General features: G+C 42.6%; 1 protein-coding gene across 1 annotated transcript; it reads left to right on the top strand.

Moving 5' to 3' along the window:
* Positions 1–11,409: 11,409 nt before the first annotated feature.
* On the top strand, positions 11,410–27,077 carry LOC129385920 (sterile alpha motif domain-containing protein 3-like). Its single transcript, XM_072289445.1, has 9 exons — positions 11,410–11,538; positions 13,897–13,955; positions 14,067–14,261; positions 15,865–15,958; positions 16,882–17,043; positions 20,270–20,476; positions 21,911–22,046; positions 23,697–23,770; positions 26,847–27,077. The coding sequence occupies exons 1-9, from the start codon at positions 11,410–11,412 to the stop codon at positions 27,075–27,077; spliced, it is 1,287 nt and encodes a 428-aa protein (XP_072145546.1).
* The last annotated feature ends 580 nt before the right edge of the window (positions 27,078–27,657 follow it).

Below are 27,657 nucleotides of genomic sequence, written 5' to 3'. Positions count from 1 at the left end.
AAGCCATCATTAAGAACAGCCAGCCACAACTATGCTCGAATGCAAGAGCAGTTGCTGCCACCTATAAGTGCAGTCTTCGCTGGTTTTTGTTAATGACAATCTCAATGCAGGCTGCAATAGAGAGAGGCTGTGGCTCGTTGTTATTGATGGCTCCCATACAGCCTGCGTTACAGCAACAGAGCACATCCTGCATGGAAGCTGTCACTACCAACGGTCAACCACGGGCTCACTCGAACACAGCCTGCGTGAAAGCCATCATTAAGAACAACCAGCCACAACTATGCTCGAATGCAAGAGCAGTTGCATCCGCCTATAAGTGCACTCCTGTCTGGCTTTTGTTAATGACAGTCTCAATGGAGGCAGCGATAGAGAGAGGCTGTGGCTCGTTGTTGTTAGTGATGGCTCGCACGCATCCTGCATTGCAGCAACACAGCACTTCTTGAATGGGGGCAGCCACTAAAAACGGTCAGCCACGGGCTCACTCACACAGCCTGTGTAAAAGCCATCATTAAGAAAAGCCAGCCACAACTATGCTCGAATGCAAGAGCAGTTGCTTCCACCTATAAGTGCAGTCTTGGCTGGCTTTTGTTAATGGAAGTCTCAATTCAGGTTGTGATAGAGAGAGGCTGTAGCTCATTGTTGTTAGTGATGGCTCCCATGCAGCCTGTATTACAGCAACAGCACATTTTGCATACAGGATCTGTTCTGAAAGTAGTAGGACTGGCTTTTTCCTTGGCGAACGGGTGGACGTGAGGTGGTCTGCGCGCGCAGGATCTTTGAAGGGGGATATTGGGAACGCTGGGAAAAATGGGCAGTCGGCTCTCGGCCGTTGCAGACCTCTGTCGAAACGCCTCATTACGGATCGAGAATCATGGAGCCTTTACTGGATCAGCGATACGCGATCAAGTTTTGTGTAAAGCTTGGTAAAATGGGCGAAGGGACTCACAACATAATTAAGGAGGCCTGTGGCGATGCTGCCATTGCTAGATCAGGCGTTTTTCAGTGGCACAAGCTGTTCTGAGAAGGTAGGGAAAGAATGGAAGACGATGACCGCTCCGGACGCACTTCGACCAGCAAGACGAATGAAAATGTGTCGCGAGTGAAAAATTTACTGAACAGTGATCATAGGATGAGTATCACAATGATTGCTGATGACTTGAGCGTTCCTCAAACCAAGGATTATGAGATCGTGACAGTGAGGAAAGTGTACACGAAGTTCATGCCGCGATCGTGTTGTCAGAGGAGCAAAAGGCAACTGGAGAGCGATCTGCCAGGATCTTTTTTACCATGTGAATGACGATCCCGACTTTTTGGACAATGTAGTGACTGGTGATGTGACCTCGGTGTTTGATTATGCCCCGGAGAGCAAGTGGCAGAGCTCAGAATGGCACACCCCTTCTTCCCCACACCCCAAGAAAGCATGCATGAGCAAATCCAAGCAAAAGTCCATGCTCATTTCCCTTTTTGATCGACATGCATGCAGTCATCCACAAAGAGTTAGTACCACCCCGGACCAACAGTTAATGCAGTTTTTTTTACGTGGAAGTCCTCAAAAGACTGTGAAAAAGCATTGTTCGTGCCCGCCCAGCCATCGCCAACAATTGGCGGCTGCACCATGAAAACGCGCCACGACACACACAGCGTTCCGCGTAGTGGAGTATCTTGCCCAGCACAAGGTGGCAACGCTGCCTCAGCGGCCCTGCATCCTCTACTTGGCCCCGCCAGGCTTTTCTTCTATTCCCGAGAATAATATCGACGCTCAAGGTGAAGCATCACGAATCGATAGTGGCGGTTCAACAGGCTTTGGCGACGAAGCTAAACAGCATTCCAGTCCAGGCGTTCCTCAAGGCGTACGAAAACAGGAAAACTCGTTGGCAGCAGTGTGTAGATGCGGAAGCGTGTTACTTTTAAAAATTCTAATCGTTTGCACTATTCTCATGAATAAAAAAAAAACTGAGTCCTACTACTTTCACAACAGACCCCGTAGGAGCTGTCACTAACAACGGTCAGCCACGGGCTCACTCGCACACAGCTTGCGTGAAAGCCATCATTAAGAACAGCCAGCCACAACCATGCTCGAATGCAAGAGCAGTTGCTTCCGCCTATGAGTGCAGTCTTGGCTGGCTTTTGTTAATGACAGTCTCAATTCAGGTTGTGATAGAAAGAGGCTGTGGCTCGTTGTTGTGAGTGATGGCTCCCATGCAGCCTGCATTACAGCAACACAGCACTTCTTGAATGGGAGCAGCCACTAACATTGGTCAGCCACGGGCTCACTCAAACACAGCCTGCGTAAAAGCCATTATTAAGAACAGCCAGCCACAACTATGCTCGAATGCAAGAGCAGTTGCTGCCGCCTATAAGTGCAGTCTTGGGTGGCTTTTGTTAATGACAGTCTCAATTCAGGTTGTGATAGAGAGAGGCTGTGGCTCGTTGTTGTTAGTGATGACTCCCATGCAGCCTGCATTGCAGCAACACAGCACTTCTTGAATGGGGGCAGCCACTAACAACGGTCAGCCATGGGCTCACTCGCAGACAGCTTGCGTGAAAGCCATCATTAAGAGCAGCCAGCCGCAACTATGCTCGAATGCAAGAGCAGTTGCTTCCGCCTATAATTGCAGTCTTGGCTGGCTTTTGTTAATGACAGTCTCAATTCAGGTTGTGATAGAGAGAGGCTGTGGCTCGTTGTTGTTAGTGATGGCTTCCACACAGCCTGCATTACAGCAAAACAGCACTTCTTGAACGGGAGCAGCCACTAACAACGGTCAGCCATGGGCTCACTCGCAGACAGCTTGCGTGAAAGCCATCATTAAGAGCAGCCAGCCACAACTATGCTCGAATGCAAGAGCAGTTGCTTCCGCCTATGAGTGCATTCTTGGCTGGCTTTTGTTAATGACAGTCTCAATTCAGGTTGTGATAGAAAGATGCTGTGGCTCGTTGTTGTGAGTGATGGCTCCCATGCAGCCTGCATTACACCAACACAGGACTACTTGAATGGGAGCAGCCACTAACATCGGTCAGTCACGGGCTCACTCACACACAGCCTGTGTAAAAGCCATCATTGAGAAAAGCCAGCCAGAACTATGCTCGAATGCAAGAGCAGTTGCTTCCACCTATAAGTGCAGTCTTGGCTGGCTTTTGTTAATGACAGTCCCAATTCAGGTTGTGATAGAGAGAGGCTGTGGCTCGTTGTTGTTAGTGATGGCTTCCACACAGCCTGCATTACAGCAAAACAGCACTTCTTGAACGGGAGCAGCCACTAACAACGGTCAGCCATGGGCTCGCTCGCAGACAGCTTGCGTGAAAGCCATCATTAAGAGCAGCCAGCCGCAACTATGCTCGAATGCAAGAGCAGTTGCTTCCGCCTATAATTGCAGTCTTGGCTGGCTTTTGTTAATGACAGTCTCAAATCAGGTTGTGATAGTGAGAGGCTGTGGCTCGTTGTTGTTAGTGATGGCTCCCATGCAGCCTGCGTTACAGCAACACAGCAGTTCTTGCATGGGAGCCGTCATTAGGAATGGTCAGCCATGGGCTCACTCACACAGAGCTTGCGTGAAAGCGATCATTAAGTACAGCCAGCCACAACTATGCTCGAATGCAAGAGCAGTTGCTTCCACCTATAAGTGCAGTCTTGGCTGGCTTTTGTTAATGACAATCTCAATTCAGGTTGTGATAGAGAGAGGCTGTGGCTCGTTGTTGCTAGTGATGGATTCCATGCAGCCTGCATTACAGCAACACAGCAGTTCTTGCATGGGAGCCGTCATTAGGAACGGTCAGCCATGGGCTCACTCACACACAGCTTGCGTGAAAGTGATCATTAAGTACAGCGAGCCACAACTATGCTTGAATGCAAGAGCAGTTGCTGCCGCCTATAAGTGGAGTCTTGGCTGGCTTTTGTTAATGACAGTCTCAATTGAGGCTTCAATAGAAAAAGGCTGTGCCTAGTTGTTGTTAGTCATGTAGCCTGCATTGCATTAACAGCTTTTTACTTTCTTATTACAAACTTCTTGGTGTCATCAACCACAAAGCCAAAATTACACAATGCGAAGAACAAAAATTATGAAATACTAGTTAAATATATGAGCATATAATTTGTTTTCTTTTTGAATGAGCTATACGCATGGTAACTTTTCTTCATAGCAATTGATCATTCCATTTCAAAGCAAATTGAGGGTTCCACACCATGTTCTGGTGCACTTACAAGTTGATATTGGCAATGTGACTGCATGCCACCATACGAAAACCTTTGTGTAACTCTTAGTAAACAGCTCCACTGTGAAATTTGGCTTTTACAGCTGGTATATGCCCATGGTAACAAACCACCGCTCGAAAACCCTATACGGTATATTCTAATAAACACAAAGAATAGGACATAAATGTGCTGAGCAACAGCACCATGATTGGATAAGTTATAAGTGGAAGAACATGGCAATAAGGCACCATGTAGCACCTAATTTCTCTTCACCTCTCAAGCTGTCGAGGTTCTGTAGCTGTGTGTCACGAAGGATTAAGAAACTGCATTGCAAAAAGTAACATGCCGAGTTTGTAGACTGTGCTGTTGGAGTAGATTATAAAATTCCCTCATCACATCGCAACATATACTTTGGCCAGACTGGCCGCTGCACTAATGAGCACCTGGAGGAGCATCTGAGCAGTCGTTACTGACACAAATGACCTGGCACATAACAGGGCATTGCAAGATGTGCACCTGGCAAGCTCGACTCAAAGGTACATCGATATGGATCCAGGGTACTCCTGCCCAATAATTATCTGTAGCGTTTTTTGTAGATTACTTTGATCAGAATATTCTTGCGCTTCTTATGTCTGGGTTCCTGTAACTAGAACCGTGACGTAATAAAGGTGCCAGTTAAAACTATGATTTATTGCTACTGTTGTTCTGCACAACATTGCATTTTGTTTACTAGAAACTTCTATTTGATATCACTCCCTTGATCTTTGTGATGTAATGGCAGTTTCTCCACTCAGGCTTTTTATGTCTGGAATGTATTTTTATGTCTAGCACACTTCTATACCTACTCACAAAGATTAAGGAAGCTTATAAAAACTTTTACAAGTAAGTATAGAAGTGTGATGTACTGAAGATGTTGGTTGAGAGTATTGCCTTGTCCTTTCTCTTTGTGTCTTCCTGTTTGCACTAAGCATTGTTATGAATACGCATGAACTTGTTCTTCAATGCATCCTGCTGAGTAAAAGCACTGCAATTACAGAACATAGTTGAAAAATGAAAGTAACCAAATATGCTCATGTTGCACTTCAGTAATGCCTTTTATTTGGCACCTTTTTTGCTGTAAAATGCAATACAATGCATTGTACTTCCATTTCAATGCATTAATGAGATTAACGAGTAGAAGCACCATTTCATCAACTGCACAAGTCACCACAAAAGTCTAACATAAGAAAATACTTTAAAACATGCAGAGTTGCTCACAGCTGTGTAATGTTTATATGTATATTCTCAATGTGAACTTCATCTGTAATGCACACTTTCAGGGCACTTACCCCTATCACATCTCTTTGAAGTCTGGCTGGGTACAGTTGACACTAATTTTGTTGTCTTCATTTCGTCCGCTTGAAAAATATAGCATAGCTAAATTGATTTAAGGTTGTCCAAAATGCGTAGTCATCCTTGTAATAAGTATACTTCGTCATTCTGCTTGAATTGAACTAATTGCATTTGTTTATGCATTGTGTGATTTACTGCAAACCAAATTAAGTGACATCTGAATCCAAGCTGGTTGGCCCAACAAAATATTTGAAATTAAAGAAACATGTGGCAAAGAGGAGTGTTCTTGGCTAGTTCAAGCCACTTGCAACACCGCTCTGTATGTTCGTTTGTCACTGGTACTTGGTTACAAGACCTGAGCTGCCTATTTTATTCTCTTGTTAGAAGTCGTCAGTCTGCACTAGTGAAGAAAGCATAGCGAGGGTTGACATAGTTTGTGTTCCTTACCTTGTAAAGGTACAGTGGGTCAAAAAACACATGTGCAGTGTCTTCAACTATGACATTGTGAGCCGTGTTTTCCACGACAAAAGCATGCATGTGGTCGTCAAAATACTTTGTTTCAAAAATTGAACTGAAAAGAAAATATTTCTGGTCACAGGACACAATCAACACAATCTGGGCAAAGTGTGGAAGGTCATCATCTGGTACAAAGAGTGGCAGCATACAACCCACACTGATTTTTCTTTCGCACACTTTGACAGAAGTCAAACTATGCACATCTGCCATATGCATGTCAAGCTCATGCAGTCTGTCCTTCAAAAGGTCTGGTAATGAGTTTATCTCCATTCTTGCACTACCTGTAGTAGCCACAGATTCTAGTGGTTGGGTTAATGAGTACATAAATTGCATCTGATGTCGGCGGCTCAGGGTTCCACAAATGTTCTTGAAGTTACGAGTTTTCATTGCAACTGTTTTGAAAAATTGATGTTTTGCCTCAAAACGCATGCAGGACAACTTGCACAGAGGACCATACAAAAGAATAAGCCTGGGGTAATGGATCATATAGTGCATTTTCGGAATGATTTTTACATTTGGAAAAGTTTCTCTAAATGCAATGTAAAAATCATCAATGAGGACTTGCAAGTGCGCAGCTGCACCACAGCACAGTTGTGGTGCAAGTACAATGTCAACGATTGCACGCAATGCAAGGTACACATCATATGCAACATTTCCCTTTGCAACTACATCGCCCACAAGCAGTGAAAAGAACCGAAAAAAACAAAGCTTTTCAGCAGCAGAACCTTTTATGGCTGATGTGCCAAACACTGAGTGATGGGACAGAGGAGGTAGTCGTGATTTTTTCTCCCCTCCTTGCAAGGGAAATGAGCTAAGCCTCTCATTTAGCTGATCAAGAGTGAACACACGGCATGACAATGTGGCGCAAGACGTGTTTCATGGCAAATGGAATGACTCCTTCGAACAGGTCATGCATAACATCAGGCGGAAGGCCTTTCGTCACATCAAATGACTGAAGTGAACTTAGACAGCTTTCACCACTGATCCCATTAACATTGCTGAGGCTTGAATCAGTCTTCAACAGATTAATATGTTGAGTATGCATTTTCTGTGTTCGAACGATAAACTCTTCTTCATTCCACTTCTCACTGATGTCCTCTTTCTTTGCCAAGCAGAAACGGCAGTTGGCCCCGATGAAAAGCATTCTCGGAAACCGCCAATTTGATGGCTAGACAAGTTATCTCCACAGACATAAAGAAGAGAGCCTTTAATGAGTTCTCCATCAATCGCAACTCCTTGGGATTCTAGCTGCTGTATGTCCTCAAGTAATGGTTGGACAATTCTGTGCAATGTGAATCTGGCTACAGTGGAATTTTTCACAAGAAGAACAAGGTGCTTGCTGTCAACTTTCGAGCGAAATCGGGGTGGCAAGTTTAGAATTGTTAGATATCCAGCCAAGACTTTGTGTTTTCCACGCTTGCTTCCTATGGGATTGCAGACTTCAAATTCATCAAAGTACAGCTGTAGAGCAAAAAGTTTCTGATTGCTGGCATTCTTGAACAAGCAGTGCTCCTTGAAGTACATGCCATCAAGCACATCCTGTAGAAGAATTGAAGAAGGTTTGCGATTTGTTTGGAAAATGTCATGGGCACTTGAGACAGCCTTTAATGTTTCCAAAATTGGAATGTATTCATAGCTGTCAGAAGTACCTTGATCTTCAAGGTATACTGTCCGCGGAGGAACAAACGTATGTGAAGTTTTCCACCAGTTTTCTCAGCCTGTTTTTGTTCTGAGCTGCTCAAGTTTTGTAATAGTGGTTGCATTGAAGTCTGCTCTAAATTCTGAAATGAAGTTTATCATATCATTCGTAACTTCATTCAAGGTGCTCTCAGGTAACTGCCTGCCTTCTTGCCACTTTAGCAACAACGAAGACAGAACCATAAGACGCTGAACACTGCTGTCAGGAGTGCCAACATCAACACACTGACCACTGGTGTTAAAAATATCAACATCCAAGCACGCCTGTTCAGCTGCTTGCCCAACAGGCTGGGTGGGATAAGTTTGTAGTGTTTCTTCGAGGTTGTCAGCACGGGGTGCCAAGGATGCATCAGCTGTGGTTGTCTGGAGGAACAGATGATTGTGATGACGGCTGACATGTTTACGGAAGGAGCTATAAAGCCTATAAGTTTTTTCACAGCCTTCCAAGTCACATTTCCAGTTGTCCTCCGTGCCATGCCAGGTGCAGAAATGACGAAAAAGAGATGACAAGGAGTGGGTCCTCTGGTGGCACCGGTTACAAGCATATGTGTCCATGCGTGATGTACTGGCTGCAACACAAGATTACTGAATAAGCGTAACTTCCCCTCTTACGTAACTACAAAAGCCATAAAATGATCAGGCAGCAGCTGCAGCAATCCCAATAAAAAAGGCCTGTTGTTGAGGCCTGTTGGATTTTTGAATGGGATCCAACTGGTTCCAATTGGACATCATAGGAGGGCCAAGTTCCAATTTGGCTTCATGCAAAGTCCAATTAGTTCAAATTGGGCATCATGAAAAGTTCAGTTGGTTCCAGTTGGACATCACTGGAGGTTGCATAGTATGACAATTGCTCCCAAGTGGACACAATTGATGAGTAATATTGTGAAACAGCAAAATAGTTTATACTAATAATAGCAGAATTATAATGTTAGTTTTCAAGTAGAAGATCTTTGTATTTAGGTGTGATCATTCGATAGAACAATTTAGCTTTCTATAAAGATAAAAATCTCTCTTGAAATTTTACCTATTTCTCACGAACCACTGGCATCACTTTGTCAATTAAATATTGCTTACATATATGGCACCTGACGTCTCTCTCATATAGTGAAATGGCGAATATTGGTTGTCAGCGAAGAGAATTGTCACAGTGTGTGTTCATGCATGAGCATGCTTCTCGAAAAGAGTTTCGAGTATATCGGTATTACGTTTATGTGAGGGCCCATCTGGGTTTCATTTCTCTTCCAACTTTTTTTTTTCATGATGGTCGCAAAGAGTCCAATTCAGAGACCAATTGGGTTCGACTGTGTTAAAAAAAATTAAAGAAATTGGTCCAATTGTTCTTGTTGGATTTTTCCAATTGGCTTCCTAAAGCAGAATTGCAAATATCCAATTAGTTCCAAATGGAAATTTCCAATTGGTTCGAGCAATTCTTGCTTTTTATTACTGGGATGCCATTTGCAGATGTAGAACTTGATATAGTACATATAAAAAGAACTCACTATTGGAGTCATTTCAACGCCAAGAGTCGGATAAAGAGAATGACAAACAAGAAGGTTCTTTTTAGTATCAAAAAAAGATCAAGACGACCCCCCCCCTCTTTCTCTTATGCCGAACGACAGGTGCTGCACTGCACATGCAGAGAGCCCCACAAGAAACCAATGAAGTTGTTTATGAACCACTGCATCTAACTTACCCTCCATCCCTCACATTTGCGTGCGAGAACTCGGCAATCACGCAGCACAGAATCACATCGATATACGATGCCGTCGATCGTTACTGCGTGCTGTAACAACGGAAATTTCGAAACGCTGCTGTAGCACCAGATTCTACATCATGTACATACGTCGTGCTTTTTGGCCGAATTGAACGCAGCAAGAATTAACGTCAGCTCAACTGGCCGCCCGGTTAACAAAGTTAATTTTAATTATTGACTTAATTAACTAATCATTGACCATAATTAACGAATCAAATGACCGGTTCGTTGATTAATTGACGGGATCATTAATTGCTTAATTGATTAATTACATTTGTAAAATTTTCAAATTAACCAATTTCTGAAAATAAAAAAAATAAATATCAGGCTCTACATTAAAATTTTGCTTCCAATAGTCACTAGAATCTAACTTTTTCTCTCAGAATTAACAAATTTCATTGTGATCGGCCCGGTGGTTATTGAAGAAAAGCATTTCTGCGTTTTACATGCATTTAAACATGCGGAATCAGAGTTTGGCCCGAACTAACAAAGGGAAGAATTACGGAAAGAGGCCATCATCGACAATTTCAACAAATAACTTGACCCATAAGTTCAATGGCAGACGACACTCGAGATTATAAAAACGACAATCGAAACCAAAACACCAATTTCGGATTGCGATACTTCTTGCAGGCGGCGCTGTGGTAGCGTCATTTCGCGGTTTGGCGCGCTTTAGATATAAGAACTTTAGGCGCCTCTTTCGGTACGCGCTGGTGCCCGCCACTTCCTCGCGTACTTTTCAGTGCGGTCGTACAGTTATGGCTGGCACAGTTTGCCTCGCTGTCCTGGAGGATGGCCAAAGAAAGAAGATTTCGCTGCCAAACGGCGCCTACGGCGAATTGCTACGTGCGTTACGCTCTCTGACCGACATCGATGACACCACTCTAGTAAGTAATTTTAATGTACTATACAAGTAGCGAGAACTGGGCGAGTTGGAATATGTTCCTGATCTATCACCGCAAGAACTTTGCCTGTATAGTTCGTTGCGCTGACAGATCATGGAAGTAATCTTAATTTAACTTTTGTGTATTGCTAGACGCCGGTTCTGTTAAAATTGCTGCAATGTTGGCATAACTGTGTTGGCGCGCTTTTCCAGTGTGGCCCGCGAGACGTTAATTCCAGACCCGTTTGCTACATAATCCAACTCGAAATTGTAGCTTTAAGAGGCTTTTTGTTGAATTGCTTGCGGCTCCAAACTGACGGAGAAGTTCGTCGTGAAGGCGCGGTACCCACAAGCGTGGTTCGCGCTTGCTGGCAAACTGCTGGCGCTCTTTGCGGGTCATTGTGTCCCAGTTGAATTATTTCTAGTGCTGACTATTTCAAAGCACCACGATATACCTAATATACTTGGAAGACAGTATGTGCTGCCAAAGCGAAATTATCTTTCAAAGTTAAGCTTTTTGTTGTGTAAAGCGGAGCACCTGATTTATGCGGACTTCATTTTATTCTCCTTCATTCCTTGAGCTTTTCTAACTTGTGGCGTTTCTTACAATATTCCTCTTATTTTGAATGACAACTATAAGGAGGAACCTGCGCAGTATATGCGTAATTACGCTTAGTAACTTATTACTCAGGCGCGCGAAGTCTTGTTGCGGCTTAGGATAGTCTTTACAGTAGCAAACTTTCGTATTACGTATTTTCATTTTGCTCTTTCATAAGCTTGCAGCACTATAGGAATGTGTTTACGAGTGCGTAAACAGAGCATTCTTTACTTGAATTTCAACTCCAGCATTATCCAAATTATTGTGCTGTTGGACGGGCTTTGGTTGCATGATTTCTGGCACATGTTAGCAGCACAAACTTTATACAGATAACTTTGTCCCACATTTGATCTTGCACTTGTGTCTAATTTTGGAGCTCTTGAATTTTCGCTGCGGCATTGTATACATTCCCCCTTGATCATATTAGACTGTTTGTGAACATGGACCATTCACCTCGGAAGGCTCGTTTCGACGAGGAGGTTGAAGATTACGTTGACTTGGATATGCACAGCAACATCCTAAACAAGGCCAAAATAAGATTGGCACGGAGGATAGCCCCTCAAATGGATGTGAGTACGGTTACAGGTTGACGTAGTTGGCATCAAGTGAAAAGGGTCATAATTGTTTAATGGTTTGATAGTTGGTACATAACTTTCAGGAGAGCAGCCAGCAACCTAGGATGGAGAACCATTAAAGAAGGCTAGAGTGCGCTAGTAAGAGGCAGCAGGGATTGCAGCACACTGAAACTGATAAAACTTGCACACATATCAGCAGTTGTTTGTAAGGTACATGTAAGAATGTTAAAAAATAAACATGTTGTTGAGGTTGTATAGAAAATCACATTTTTTAGTAGATGACAATGTCTTGTTTGCCAGCATATTGTATCTATTACATGAAGGGTGCAAAATGGTGCGCATACACAGAGAAGGACATGCAAAACATGGCACTTGTCTTGCCTTTCTCTGTGTATTTGTCTCAATTTGCAGTTCTCTTCTAATAGCTGTTTCGCAAATAGCCAAAGAAATACTTCAAAGAATCCTGTGCCCTCTTCACTCAGTTTTCTGCCTCGCTTGCTGCCTGGACACCTTAAAGCTGTATCAGGCATTGGTATATGCCAGGCTTTCTACATTGCAGTTTTGCACAACAGAAAGCTGTTTAGGCACAATTAATTTTTCAAAGGACTTACAGGTGATTTTTAAGGACCCAGATTTTTATGATACAACAATAAACTGTCCTCGGAAGTGTTTATACCTCCAGCAGTTGCTTCCGAAGGTGCAGGGAAATTTAATAAGCAATTTTTTTATCTGAGCAACACTAAAACACATTGCCCCCATGCTAGCAACACTGAAGAGTAAGAGCTATGCCGATAACCTGCCTTGTAAATTGGGAATGCAGAATGATGAGTGGGTTTCACTACATAGGGTTTCCGTGGTACGCCATTCTTTTTTTTTTCAATGTGAAGCATTCTTTGCGAACTTTGGGCACATTGAGTGTGTCTATCTAGCTATCTAGCTTCTATTTCGGTGGGGCTGGTGGTGTCAACCAACTTGAGCTGCTGGGTATGTGCTCATGGTCTCGCTGATGTGTGGTCACGACATTACTGTCAGTCGAGCTGCATTATCCGACTCTCGCAGCTGATATCATTTACTACCTGCGCTGAACCAGACGGCCTGCGCAAGATACTGGTATGTCGGCTGCAGAACAGCGGATGGTTGCTGCCTTTGCGCGAACAGCAAATTGATAGCAAGTTTTCCCCCTCATGCACGCTATCAGCTCCTGCTGCACACAAAGAAGCTCTTGGAAAACTGCAGCTTCGTCAAGAAATGCATGAACCTGTACGTTGCATTCTTTGGAAATTTACTTGAGCAGCTCTAGGATCGTGTACCACAGAGGTACTACTTGGTGCAGAGAAAAGGGGATGTGTTTGCCATGATTGAGCAACGAGACAAGCCCACATTTGTTCTGACCCTCAGCTTGTCTAAACTCCACAATGAGCGTCCGCTTAAAGTAATTGAGAGAGTGAGAGCTGGTGGAGGCACACCACCGCAGGGTCGACGCTATAGCCAGCTACCTACAAAATGCATCGCATGACTTCGATTCCCACTGTACGTGGGATCTGCATAGTTTCTTTTAAATGGAACCAGCATATCTGCTTACGATCCTTTCACTTGCAGACAGTTTCGTATCTGAAGCCATGCATACTTTCAACTGGTTGCATGAATGTGTAACATGAATTTACTTTTACTGAAAAAATCCAGGCTTCATAGCATGATTACAGTATGAAGATATTGAAAAAATTTACACAAATTTTAGGACTGTTATCTGGCTGTTACACCGGTGTGCAGGCGTCCAGTGAAAAAGATTGTTAAAAAAATAAAAATAAATAGTGTTAGCAAACCGCATGAAAAGTCCAAGAATGGAAAGGAAATTATACATCATAGCAGTTTCAATGGTTTGCAATTAAGGCATGTTAATTGAAATAATATAGTATAATATAGTAGTGAGAAATAATAGGTTATCAGAAAATTGTATTCTGTTTTAACTGCAGTATTAACAGAGCATTCACCTTATGAATACTTACATGTGGCGTGAACAAACAAGAGCAGTCACAGTGCCTCCAGACTTGTGCAATGTGATTCCATATATTGACTATGTGCGTAGCTCGCAATATTCTATATGTCCTTGCTATATAAGCTCAGCCTTGTTCTATAAATAGCTCACTTGAGCTGTAAATATAGGTTTGAAGTGGAAGTATGTTTAATGGGTATATGCGTAATGAACACCCACTATGAAGACCTTGACTTGGAAGTGGTGGCGTGTGCACAGTTAAAACAATTACTTTACTGTCTTGACAATTCATTCATTAAGCTACATTGCTCTGCCTCATGTTTTCCGTTTGAAAAGTTAAATATATGTGAATCTCGCAGCGTGCAGGCCCTGCGTTTGCTGTTCGAGGTGGAGGCGACACGGAAATCATTCAGTCTAGGTAAATTATTAGTACCGAAAGGGAAAAAACCACACATTTTGGGATATTAGTGTTTGTTACTATTTTTTTGGTTACTTAGATATATAAAGCAATCTTTATATTGCCTTGCAGTGCTGTTACAGAATGTGCAGAGGAGGTGCAGCATGTACAGTCCGTGCCGTTGGAGAAGGAGAAGGACTACTTAGATATTGTGCTACCCTCTTTTGACCATTACGAGGAAGTGCTTCGTAGAAAAGTCCCGATTAATTGTGCAGTGCGACGTGCTATTATCAACAAGCTGTTTGCAGCTTGCTTCAAGATAGCTTGGTGAGCGCTCCATTATGCTTCTATTGCTTTCAGCTTTAATTCGGTATTTTGACTACTCAATGACTCAACCTTTCATCATAAGTGTTCAGCGTTGCCATAAGATGTTGGTTATGAAATAGTTGCACAGAATACACTACCTGTGTGATAACTCTTTCTGCTTGCTGTAGTGCCAGAAATTGCTTCCAAAGCAAGCAGAATCTGTCTAAAAGTATTAGTGCACCATTTAACACTGTTATGATAATATCAATTGTCACGTACAGTGCATACATAGACGAGGGACAAAAAGGACGATGAATACAAGTGCTGTCCCTCGTTTTTGTCCCTCGTCTATGTATGCGCTGTAAGTGACGATTGATACCATGGAATACCAGCTAGCCCGTACCCAAACCTTGCTTCTGTTATGATGAGCCTAGAATTCGGTCTTAAGTCTGGGAAATGTTCCAGCTTGCTTTCCCTCCTTGAGGTAACTGCCCTCCTTTACGAGATAACATCGCCCTATGACCCCTGCTACATCCTGAGTGGACACTGGCAACCAGCAGGCCACAAAGAGGAGGGGGGCATCGATGTAGCAACATGACAATGCTGCGATGGCACCCACTTCACCTGGTCCAGATTGTGTCAACACCAATTGGCACTCAGTTTTTTAAAGTGCTTGTAACTCAGCATCAAGTGCAGATTTCAGAGTGGAAAAAATTCCGAATTGGTGCTCAAGGGGCCCTAAAACACTTCTAACTAATTGTAGAATGACGTCACTGTAAAGTATCATCAGCCTGGTTACGCCTACTGCAGGGCAAAGGCCTCACCCATACTTCTCCAACTACCCCGGTCATGTACTAATTGTGGCCATGTTGTGCCTGCAAACTTCTTAATCTCATCCGCCCACCTAATTTTCTGCTGCCCCCTGCTACGCTTCCCTTCCCTTGGAATCCAGTCCGTAACCCTTAATGACCATCGGTTATCTTCCCTCATTACATGTCCTGCCCACTGCTGTAAAGAATGTTGCCTAGCAAATCTTGTGCCACAAAATTTGTTGTGTACTTCAAGCATAAGTAGAGTTAGAGGTATTATTGCACTGATGCAGTTTTCTCTCCTTTCATGTCCACTAGCATGCCAGAAGCTACACAGGGGGCTAACAAGGCCTCACGCAAAAATTTGGGAATTTAAAAATATTTTTTGTGATGCTACTTTTGGTTCAGCCGTGCATGACGCACTCTCAATGCGAGATGGGCACTTGTGCTTGAGCTATGTCATTCACAGAGGCTAATCGGAACACAGTTGTCAGAGCATTGCACTGGTGAGAGGACACGTTGCAGCACCCTGTGGTGGCTGTAGTATCCATGCCACGCTGCTACATAGCTCTGGCGTGATCTCCCACAGTGCACAGCAGACGCAGCTCCACGAAACTCGTGTGTAGACAGAAGTACAAAGACGAAAAATGTTTTTAGTCTTTGAGATCACTTCCATGTGTATTTTGCATTTATTATACTTACGATTAGCAATTTAATTAAAACTGGCAAATATTATTTTGCATTGGTTTTTCTTGGAAAAAAGAATACAAAATTGCCCATTTATTAATTCTATGATTATTTCACCTTATGTACAGGTACCCTTCTAGACAGTTGTACCGCGTAGCTGCCGAGAGGCTTGTCAGTGCATACCCACACCTTGCTGACAGAGTTGGCAGCGGAAATGGCCTGGTAAGTTTGATACATCCCATGCTGTCGCCATACTTACATTTCTAAGAAAGAAATATCATTTCTACCTCATATGGACAATTCAATTGCACCATGTATCTGCACTTCTGAGCTGCCATGTTGTATTATGGCTGTTGATTCTCGTGGTCATGTAGAGATGATCAAAGGGATAAACTTTGTGTTGTCTGGTGTTTTACTTTGTGCTAATAATGACACGTATGTTTCAGTTCATCCAAAACTTCTCCTTTGCTACAGATAAGCTTTTACAAACAGTGTTCATAGTTTGTGATGGAGTATGGTCATGAAGGAAAAGAGATAAGTGATGGGACTCATCTGGGAGTTTAATCTGAGCCCAGCATCAAATTAAACTGTTGCACCATTTGTTCAGCAGCTATCTGCCTATAGGCAAGCGATACGGCATCAACTTATGATTCATCAAGTAGCAACGGTTGGCCACTTCATTTTTTGCCGTTGTGGCCTGTTTGACTGCATTGAAATCACCTGCACCATTTCACGTCAGGCTGCAGCATTGTTATTGTACACTGCAGCCAGGTTGGCATGTTTTCATGGCATTAGGTCCGTTCAAATGCAAAAAGTGGATTACTGTTTGGGCTTCTACCAGCTTTATGATGCATGCTGCCATCTTTGTTTTGATGCCCTAGGGGTGTTCTGCAGCATTATATATATATACATATATTCCGCCGGAACTAGAGATGTACGCTAACTTTTATGTTTGTCGTTATGCCTATTCCAAGTTTATGGCGTGGATGTTGTGAACTTTATGGCCGGACCTTCTGTTAATAAGCAATTATGTTCGATGCATAAAACAAACTGCAATTATGGTCATACTTCTATGTGTGTACAGGCAATACCAATAAACTTCTAAGTGCTTTTAACAGTAGTGATATTTTTCCAATTCTTCACAGGACTCGTGGGTCATGGCATTGAGAAACAAATTCAAGAACATGCGTAAGAAGGCGGAGAATTGCTCTGAAGAAATGTTGGCAAAAAAAAGGCACTTCCTGGTCAAGCGGAAACAACAGATGGCTTCTGGTGAAGCTACAAACAAGAAGTTATGCCGCCTTTTTGTGAGTTGCAGCTGAAAAGCTTTCCGACATTTTCCAACAGTACTATGGTCGAGCAAGTGCACTGCCATTTTGTGGAGCTGCAAATTGCAAACTGAAAGTGACAGACCTAGGACAGTATACAATCGCTGACCGTTTATTCGGACCTCACGGGGACTGCAGAAATGTCCGAATAAGCAGGTGTCCGAAAAAGCAGATTAAGAAAAAAAGTTCTTTATTTCCACGCACTTATTCAGGCTTGGCAGTAGGCTTGAAGAAATTGTGAACGCGCCATTGCATGCTGTTCCATGTACACGCAATCAGATATGCCTAAATCTGAGAGGGTCGTACGGTCGCTATAGGCAGCTGAAAGCACAGTCACTGCTTGTACTCGGAGTCGTCCGGCGGTGTAGCAGAAACCTGACGAATGATCTCGCCGTCGTTGAGCTCTGGACACGTCAGTACAGCAGTGTTAGCATCTGTGAAACTGCCAAATGAGATGGTGTCCGGAATTGCAATGCAACTATTGCTCAGGTCTGGGCAGAAGATTTTCGGTGTCAGTAGGGAGCACATCGGAAGGCGACAAGTCCTAGGCCTCCCGGCACCCGCTTGCTGGCATTCCCCAGCGCAGTCTGCGCGGGCACTGTCGGCGCCATCAGACACTTAATGTGATGTTTCCGTATGCCGCGTTGGATTATCACTTCTACACGGCATACAAAGCAAACACCACCATGCTGACACCAGTTGCACAAACGAAAAACGTAACCTATTCGCACCCTCGTGCACAAAGAAGAAACAAATCAGCTGCTGGATTATCTTGACGTGGCTTACTAAGCTGAGACCGGAACTGCTGTAGCCACTCTATCGAAGCAGGCAGAAACTATGATGATGAGCGGGGATTTGCAGTAGCCACTTCGTGGGGCAGCAAGGAAGCTCCGTTCAAAACAAATAAGGCATTCAGCAAGTCGAACCATGCACTAGTCAGAGTCTGTGCATGGTGCTCTCAATCGACTTGGCTCAAGGAGTGTCCGAAAAATCGGACGAGAGGTTGCAAGGTGTCTGAACTTTCGGCAGTTGTATAATTATACATTATGGTCTATGGGGAGAATGGCCTTGCCGCGAAGCAGAACGAATAATCGAGCATGTCCGAATTTTTGGAGTGCAAGTCCGAGAAATCAGTCGGCGACTGTAGTATCATGCAGCCAGTATTTCCAGGCAGTGTATAAAACCGGAGGTCACAGGGAAATGAGGGAGGGGGCTTGCACGGAACACATGCATGATAGAGTAATGGCTTCTCTCCTCTACACAATGATACCAAAGTAAAGGAAGTGCAATTGCAAAGATCTAAGCGGTAATAGTGCAACATTTTTATGTTGCAGGTGGTTTAGCAAGTGACCACTTTTGCTGACCGAACTGAAAGACCTTTGACACGGGAATCCTGAATATTGTAACTGACACAAAGAAAACGCAGCTTACAAATTGCGTAATGTTCCAACTTAGAGAGGGCAAAAAATATATTTATGATTTCATAATTGTTGTACTTTATTTGCAGAACGTTGTTCAATGAAATAAAATAAATTTAGTTGTTTGCACAAGCCTATAGCATGAACAAGAAAGGGTAAACCTAGCTTTTCAACGAGAGGGGCAAGAAAGGATATTTTTGGTTATCCTTCAGTATGTCTCATAACAATAAGCTTCTTTACGAATTCAGCCTGTGCATACTTTGCTACATGCTAAACAGGCAGCCAAGTCTATTTTGTCTCACATGCATTTATTCTCTATGTTAGTGGCAAAATTTGAAAAAGTCGGAAACTTCGAAAGTGATTTTGTGCATGCAAATTAAAAAAACATCATGTTCATTGTCATTCGCGTTTCCCCAAGGTTATCTACTGCGATCAGTTATGTTATATGCAAAAGCATAGTGCCTTATCTTGTTCTGAGTGCAAAAGAAAGCCATGCATAATGTATAGGCTATGGTGACCATTGGCATCTCTTAGAAAGTTGCATGTCACGTCATGATGGCTTCCATTTGTTCCATGAACTAAAAAGCAATCTACAGTGATGCTCAAGGATTGCAGGTGTTTTCTTATATGTACACACCACAGAAATGAAAATTAAGTTTGAGTTGGAGCCTTTTGTTTTAGTGTCAGTTTGGTTCGCATGATGACCAAAACAGATTTCATGCATCTCTAGTCAGCTGCTGTTCTTTGACTTTTGAGTGAAAGATTAGCAACTATTAGCTGCATCTATTGAAAAGCATTCGGGTTCCTTCTGTATTGCTGCACGTTGCTTCTTAGTCCATGGAACATATGGAAGCAATAATGAAACCTAAATAGAATTTTCATCAAATTTACCATTGACATACACATCACTCATGCTTGGGTTTAAAACACTTATGCCATTTCGCAGTACGACACTAAAGCAGAGGCTGCGGGGCACTGATAAATGCAGCATATGCACCATTGGTTGCTTAGCTTGTATTCAAAACAAAGCATACCCACTGTTCCATCTGTAGAGGGTTAATTTAAACACACGAAATTTGTAAGTTAGACTTCTGACAGTAGGTGGGGCATGTGCCTGTGGCCTGTGTTCTGGTGCTGTGTCTCGGCAGGGAAGCCAGGGTGAGTGAATATAGCAGGTCCATTTGCACATTGACAAGCTAAAGAATCTACATATAAACTGTTGAATAATCAGATAAAGGGACAACGAAGAACCAGCTATGTGGCATGAATTGTTTGCTGAACCTATATGCAAAGAAAAAAAATTGACATGAGCTGAGGATTGACAGGGAAACCATGCCAAGCCAGTGTGGAATCTGCACTTTGACAGGTATTGGAATTAGGGAACTTTTTCAAAGTTCTGAATTGGGAGAAAGTGACGACAAAGTAAGCTGTAGCATGCAATGTCTGCTGTAACATACATTAAAAAGACCCAAAGGGATGGAGTAGCAGTCAGAAAAAAAGGGGAAGGGGGCATTAAAAGGGTTAAGCAAGGCAAGATTACACGTATATAATGTGATGTAATGCTGCAGACTTGCTCTTCAGAAATATTTACCTCTGCATTCTTGTGGTTTTGCTGCATCATTTCAGTTACTGCATCTCAGTAAAGCCAAATGAAAACACCGTATAAACACGCTCGCTTGCCCATCAATAGTTCATAATTCGAAGGACTACTCAGTGGCGTTCAGTTGGACATTAATGCTTTTGCATTCACAACTTGTAAGAAGGGCTTGATTTTCCTTGTGTTTCAGGATTGCAGTCATCTTGTAGCATATGGAGAAACTGCCGAGTCATTGAGGCTGCACAACGAATGGCTTCAAGACAATGCTGGCTGCCAAGATGAAGAGGCAGTAAGGCCGAGGCTGCTTGCAACAGCAAAAGACAGGCATGAACAACTTCGCAGCCTTACGCTGTCAGATGCCCTGTTGCTGTTCCCCTTTCTGGCAACTGAGGCATCGGTATGCTCTAGCAAGAGCTTTTGTCATCTTTGTTGTTTTTGTTTTACTGGGTTCTTAGCTTTAGGTTAAGGCAGTGGCTTAAGTGTTTCAGTCAGTAATTGTGGCATTTTTCTTTCAGGACAAAGCAAACAAGTGTGTGTATTGCAGTGACAAAATAACAGGATAACAAAACTGAGTTGTATTTTGGGATGAGTAAGCTTAGCAAACTCTTATGTAATGATAAAGTAATGACAAGAGCACAACCATAAGATGCTCAGCATTGGAAGTGTGTAGAATATATGCATCAGCATAGTGCTATAACCAAGGTTTAAAAAATTTTAATACAGTGTTCCACCAGTCACATTTGTCTTCAAAGATGTGGTACAGTCACATACCAATGATTTATACATGTTCATACAGCTTCAAGGTACTGCCATTCGCCCCATAGGCATAATTTATATGGAGAGGCAATGTTTTAGATGTCTTGCAACTCACTGGTTGACTTAATTGAAAGGTGCCTTTATTGCTGTTGGTTGTGCAAGAAGAAAACAGGGAAGGCAGAGAAAGCATAGTGGAAACTAATTGCTTGATTGAAATGTGGAAGTATAACAAAAATGGCCAGGCTTAGCTTGGTTAAGCCAAGAATGCGTTGCATATTGCGCGAGTTGGGGCCCAGATTTTCCTCCGGCTGTCGTGATGTCACGTCACGTGGTTGCGCTAAAGGTCAATGGTGGCTGCCCGGCCATGCCCAAGGGCTGAACTGAGTGATTGCAATATGCAACGCATAAAAAGGCAAATGAAAGGAGCGAAGGAAAACAGATACAGTAAGGAGCCAAGTTATGTGTGCGTTTCTTCAAGACTACAATAGTGACTATTCTACCATTCACTTTTTTTGGTCCACCACGCACATAATGCGGTGATAAGTCCTTCTTTGGCATTAATTCTGCCTGTCGAGAACTCTTCTATGCAATGAGTGAGAAGAATGAAGTGACCCAAGGTGCTTGATTGTGAGTTACTGCTATAAAAGAAAACACTCAATGAATCTAGATGAACTACGCGTGAATAATTATTTCTTATTTAAACATACCACTCATAAGGCAATTAGAAAAAAAAGTGGACTAAAAGACCATTTGCTACATGTTTATTTGTCCACTTTCATTTCCCTTTTTCTTATCGCTTCTACGTTTAAATCAACCATAATTTACCTGGCTTTCTGGATTTGTTGACTATTTTCTTATGTAGTAACAACAAGCAATCTTTACTTCGACAATATGCTGATGCCGTACGAAGGTTTATTGGCTGGTTGCTTGCTCCTAAGCTTATGTACTACTATGTGATGCCCGCTCTAAGTGATGTTTGACATCTGCTGCCTTGGCTGTCCTTGTACAATTGGTTTTCACTATTGCATTAGTTTGCTAGCAGAGCAAAGAATTCTTGAACATTTTTTCTTTCCAGCTTCTCGTGGAGTTTGACCTACTTTTCCAAAGAAACGTGATGGAGGCAATGGAGAATGGCTGCAAGCAGCTTGGTTACACTATTCTGAGCTTTGGAGAAGCAGAAGAGGTTGTGGCATTTTCCGAAGTGGGATCCGGTAAATATGTTTCTATGATGACGCTCTTAAAGGGCAACTGGCATTTTTTTAACCATATTGTAACATTGTCATATTCAAATGGCATTGGCAGTTCTGTCACCCGTAGGGTGATTTAGTTTGCTTGGAAGTTCACCAGTAATTCTATATAACCAATAAATGAGATACCGAAATAGGTAGCTGCTTCGTGTGACAATAGATCCTACACCACCATAATGTAAACATGCAGTACATGTGGTGCTAACGCCAAAGAAGCCAAGCGGATCATTTCTCCTGACACAAAGAGCTCTTACAGAGTTTCCAAACTAGGCAGTGGCAATTTAAGTGAGGATTCCAGCAACAGTGGCGGTGTTGTCTCTGATGTCACATACACAGGGTGGCCAGTAGAAAGTCTCGAATCAAGAATGCAACCAATCTTTAAAATTCATCTTCAGCCGTATAGTTTGGTACAGATACTCAGAGTGCAAAAGAGAACACATATTCCACATTTTATTAAAATCAGTGGACATGGAAAAATCCCCGGTGTTGCCCTTAAAGGGAGTTCAGGAATTGTTTTTTGTGGGGTGATGGCAACTACGGTGGTGGTGGGGCCAGTATCGGGTATCAGAATGTCGGCAATGCTGGTTGAATTGAAACCTTGAATTTCTTTTTTACTTGTACTTGCAAAGAGTTATAAAGTAAGTTGTTTTTTGTATACCTTACTCAACTATATTTGGGCTGCTTACCTAAGCCAGTAATGGGCAATTATTGTGTGCTTTCTCAGTTCTCCAATGGAGAGCTGAGTTAACCTAAATAAGCTAGTTAAAGGGCTCTTAAATCACCTCTGGCTTTTTTTGCACTTTGTATAAACATGCGCATCGCATAAGTCATTCTGTAATGACCATCTTTGTGAATGTAGCAATGCTATGCTCTGCGAAGAACCCAAAAATTTTTAAAAGAATCTTGTGCTCTTCTCCTGGCTTTTCTGCTCCCTCCTTTGCATGCTGTAATGCACGCAGGGTGTTGTCGCAACCCTTACTTTTCGCTGCCCTGCATGGAGTTGGTGGGAATGTGCAGGGAGAACAGAGTGCAGTGAGGAGGGTAGCAAAGGCTTGTAACTTTGCTAATACGGAACCATTGGAAAAATTCTGGTTGTATGTTCATTGTGAACACCGCTGCCACTTTAACATTTTTGAATGGTCTAGTGGTTGTCTAATGTGATGTTCTGAATTCTTTGTGATCTTGTTCTGAAGTGTTGTAACCATAGTTTTCTCTACAGTTAAAAAATAGGATGTATGTATGTTTCGATATGTGGAATACTTGGCAGTATGTTATGAAACCATGAAACATGAGGGAAAGCATCTAAAAGAAATGTTAAAATATGCCATAGTTCTAAGGGTGGAGCAAGCGCGCGAGTTTTCAGCACATACCATTTCTTCCCGTTTAATTGAGCAGCGAGCAGACGAAACTAGACCCACAGTCATTGCTACTGGTGGTAATCATCCTTTGGAAGATTAAAGCACAAGTTATTTCACTAGTTATGTGTACCTCAAGTGTTTATCACAGTAGATGAATTACCCATGCAGGGCTCTGAGGCACTATATAAAAGCTGTAAGCTGTTTGGCGTGAAAGGTTTCCTAAGCATTCTACAATATCTGATTTCTTTTTTAACAGAGGATGCTGTTCTGGCAGCTCTGCAGTTTGTAGCAAAGCGCTGCAAGGAGCCCATAGATAGCATCATTACGCAGGTGAGTGCCTGTAGGATTCTGACTATCAAGATGCTTCTGTTGCGTTTATCATTCTGATTGGCTTTGTGTTCACTTTGTGTTTCAGTGTGCTACATTTGGCTATTAAAATGAGCACACAGGAATTAAAAGCAGATTGTTTATTTCTTATTAGACTTGCATACAAGGACGGGACGTCGAACGAAGAAGGGACACACTACACGCACAAACTTCAGCTGGTTTTTGTTGTGACAGCGACATATATATATACGCTTCCACAATCGGAAAAAAAAAGAGGATGGCAAGAAAGCAAACAAAACCATGTGCAAAGCTGCATAGCCACTAGTGAAACCAAACGTCATTGTCATACCTTTTCACTGCCCAGAAGCAATATATGTGATATATATGATATAAGCGATATATGTGAGAAAATAATATTGTGCATGTCTTAAAGATAGAATAACACCCATTGCATGACTTGCAGTGTTCTGCCATGTGGCCTTCGATACCTTGCTTTACCTTGCGGCGATGTTCTGCTAGCCTCGTTTACGTATCGGCTGGTTTGACCGATATAACACTTGCCGCACGACAAGGGAACCCGATATACTACACTTTCTTTGCATGCAACGAACTCGTGCGGTGTTTTATCGGGCATTATATCGGTCAAACCAGCTGATGCATAAACAAGAGGCTAGCAGAACATCACCGCAAGGTAAAGCAAGGCATTGAAGGCCACATGGCAGAACACTGCAAGTCATGCAATGGGTGTTATCCTGTCTTTAACAGATGCACAATATTATTTTCTCACATAAATTGCTTAACCAGGGAGATAGTTCAAGCCAGAGAAATTCTTCGGCATGATCACAGTTGTGTTAGTGCCCCATCTGTAGCATTAAGGGATAAGGAAGTGAGGTTTCTGGGTGGTGAAAAGGTATGACAGTGACAACGTTTGGTTTCGCCGGCACATGCGGCTATGCAGTTTTGCAGCAAACGTGGTTTTGTTTGTTTTCTTGCCATCTCTTTTTTTTTCTGATTGTGGAAGCGTTTATATATGTTGCTGTCACAATAAAAGCCAGTTGAGTTTGCGCATATTGTGTATCCCTTTTTTGTTTGACGTCCTGTCTTTGTGCGTGCAAAACGCTGATAAGAACCATGTACAACCAACTCGGCCAAAACCTAATGCTTTTGTTTATTTCCTCTAACTGCCACAGGATGCTTTTGCCAATAGGCATCATGCTTTTAAAGGACACTAAAGGCAAATATTAGGTCAAGCTGAAGTGATAAATTAGAGCTCAAGAACATTGAAGGCCTCAATATTATCTTGAACAAAGCTTTATTAATCGAGAAATTTACGTAAGGGCAAGAGACAATCAGACTCACCCAGGACATTCAAGTACTAGCCTGATGACAAAGGCACTCATTATAACTGTCACTAGTTATCAACCACTTGTAATATATAATTGTATTGCAATCTAAGATGAAAAAGATGTCCAGTTTTATTTCATATTTAGAAAAAGGAAGCCCTGACAACCACGCGGGTGGTTGAAAGGTTTCATTTTCTCCACTCTATCGCCTGTATTTTCTCATTCCAGTAGTTATCGTGTGGTCCTGAGCTGGTTTTGCTGGCTCAAGAAACTCGCGTACTGCGAATAGCAGAGAATGCCACATCCATGTGATATTGTGGTATTCCTGAACAGTTCACACCACTTGACCAAGAGCAGCTGCAGCAGCAAATCCAACACTCTCTCTTCGCTCTGTTGCTTCTTCGCTGCGTGCTTGCGCTTTCTGCAGAAAACCGTGATGTCTGTTGGGCACAGTTTTACTCGCCGATGGCAGTAAAGGGCGGTGACTGCGTATGCAGTGTCGCCACTTGCGGGCTGGTTACGTATATGAATTGCGCCAAAAGCATCCGGACCCTTCAAACGTGATTTTATCTTTTCTTGGCACGAAACAAGTGCTGTGAGGTTTCTGAAATGATATTTTGACAATCTACATTGACTTAGTATTTGGCTCTAATGTCCCTTCAAGTACCGCATGTTTGTCGGGGGCATGTAGGTGGCTATCCTAATTTTACTGAAAAAGTTGTAATCTGTTGCCTGAGTGTCATGTACAATGAAACCATTGTTTTCTATGCAAAAGTATAGAACTGCCTGGTGAGCCAGAACTGCCTTGTGCAAACTTTTATGAATCCACATTTGGTTAAGTACTAATAGAAAAGTATTGTAGCTATAGCTCTAAGAATATTTAGCGACAGACTACATGTCAATTGCCTCAATTGCAACTGATTACCGCAGAATATCACTGCTACAATATCAAAAGCAAGAACGAAGTGTTGCATATTAGAGATTTTTCTTTATTCTTATTTGAATTTATGTAGTGCATGGTTTCAAAATTTTGCCAACCTGTTGCCATGAAAGTTTGAATTTCGAGCAAGTATCTCTTCCCTCAACAGCACTAAATGTCCCACGAGAGGTGGTCAAGTTTGGCCAGATCTGTAAATGAGCTTTATGATAAAATACTCCTCAAAAAAGCAGTCTGACTTTCCTAAAATAAGTTTATTGGCTTTACTAAAGCAATCTTAAAAAACAAGTCGCATTATATTAGTTCTGGAATTGGAAAATGAGAAATGTGGCTGAATAAATGGTTCTACCATTGCGACACATGTGGTCTGTATGTGCCTGTCGCAGGTTCCTTAACTTTACGGCGCAAAACGGAATCAAGGCTTTTGACCTGTAGTCTATTGCTAAGCATTCTTAGAGCAGTACCCACTATCTTTGCTTTGGGAGCCAACCAAAATGTGAATTCAAAAAGATCTGCAAAAAGTACTTTAACTCATTAGGTGCTTATAATTTTTTTGTGAAGCCAAATTTCCTTGAAAACTAATTTTGTTGTCCTCAGCACTTGGGCAGCAAAAACAAAGGAAAGAAAGAAAGACTTTTTTATCAGGATAACAATAGTCACTGGACATGTCCGGCTTACTCCTAAACACTCACTACTCGTGTGTGGGTCTAAAGTGAAAATGAGTTTTTTTTTTGTAGTTGGTTCACCGTTATTGACTCTAAAAGACTTTACACAATAGCATTCCTTTTTTTAACCTTAGGAAGAAGCCCCGCTGACCCCGTGTCTGGTGCAGGATGAAGGATTTGCACTGCACATCGACAAGCAACTAGTGTTTCAAGTCTCCTCGCTGCTTTCGGGAGTAGCCTGCCTCTTTGCATCCTTTTGGGTGTTTCATGTGGAATACCCACGAAAGGCGCACAAAATGTTAACATTCATAGAACATGCATTTCTGAACTTAACGCACACAAAGCCGCGCGTCAAAGCTCTTTAACTAATCAATTTTTTCAGAGGCCATGCAGACTCCCTGGAAGAGCCATAGGCTACTAACCAGTGGCCACGCTCAAGGCCTAAAAAGCTTCTTTGCAGGCGATTCTTGTGTAGAGTTTCACAGCCCAAATGATGCTTTGGTCCAAGGGCTGGGCAATCTGATGTGTTAGGAAGCAGAAATGCCAACTTCCAGCTGCAAAGTTATCCAGTGCGAAGTGCGCCGGTGCATTTAGGATAACTGCAATTCTGTTCTTCGCTGCAACATAGTGGTCAGTGAGGCGCATGTACTCCTCAAAAAGCTTTGCAGTCCATGCTTTTGTATTGCTGCAGTAGACAACTCTAGACGGCAGTTGGGTGCTTTTGAAACATCTTGGCATGGCTGACTTCCCAATAACAAGAAATGGTTCACTTCGAATGCAGCTGAAATCCTGTCATTGGCATGCTTACCGCCAGTGCATGTCTCGTCATTGAATGCAGGCATTCTGTCTAGTAGCAGCTTGAAGAGCGCAGACTCATTCGTGTTAAAGATATTGTTGGGTGCGCAGTCTATCAAGATGTGCCTCGGCTGACCATTTTGCCATGTT

The sequence above is a fragment of the Dermacentor andersoni genome, chromosome 7 (assembly GCF_023375885.2).
Source record: "Dermacentor andersoni chromosome 7, qqDerAnde1_hic_scaffold, whole genome shotgun sequence".
Lineage (NCBI taxonomy): Eukaryota > Metazoa > Arthropoda > Arachnida > Ixodida > Ixodidae > Dermacentor > Dermacentor andersoni.
This window is presented reverse-complemented; position numbering and strand designations above follow the sequence as displayed.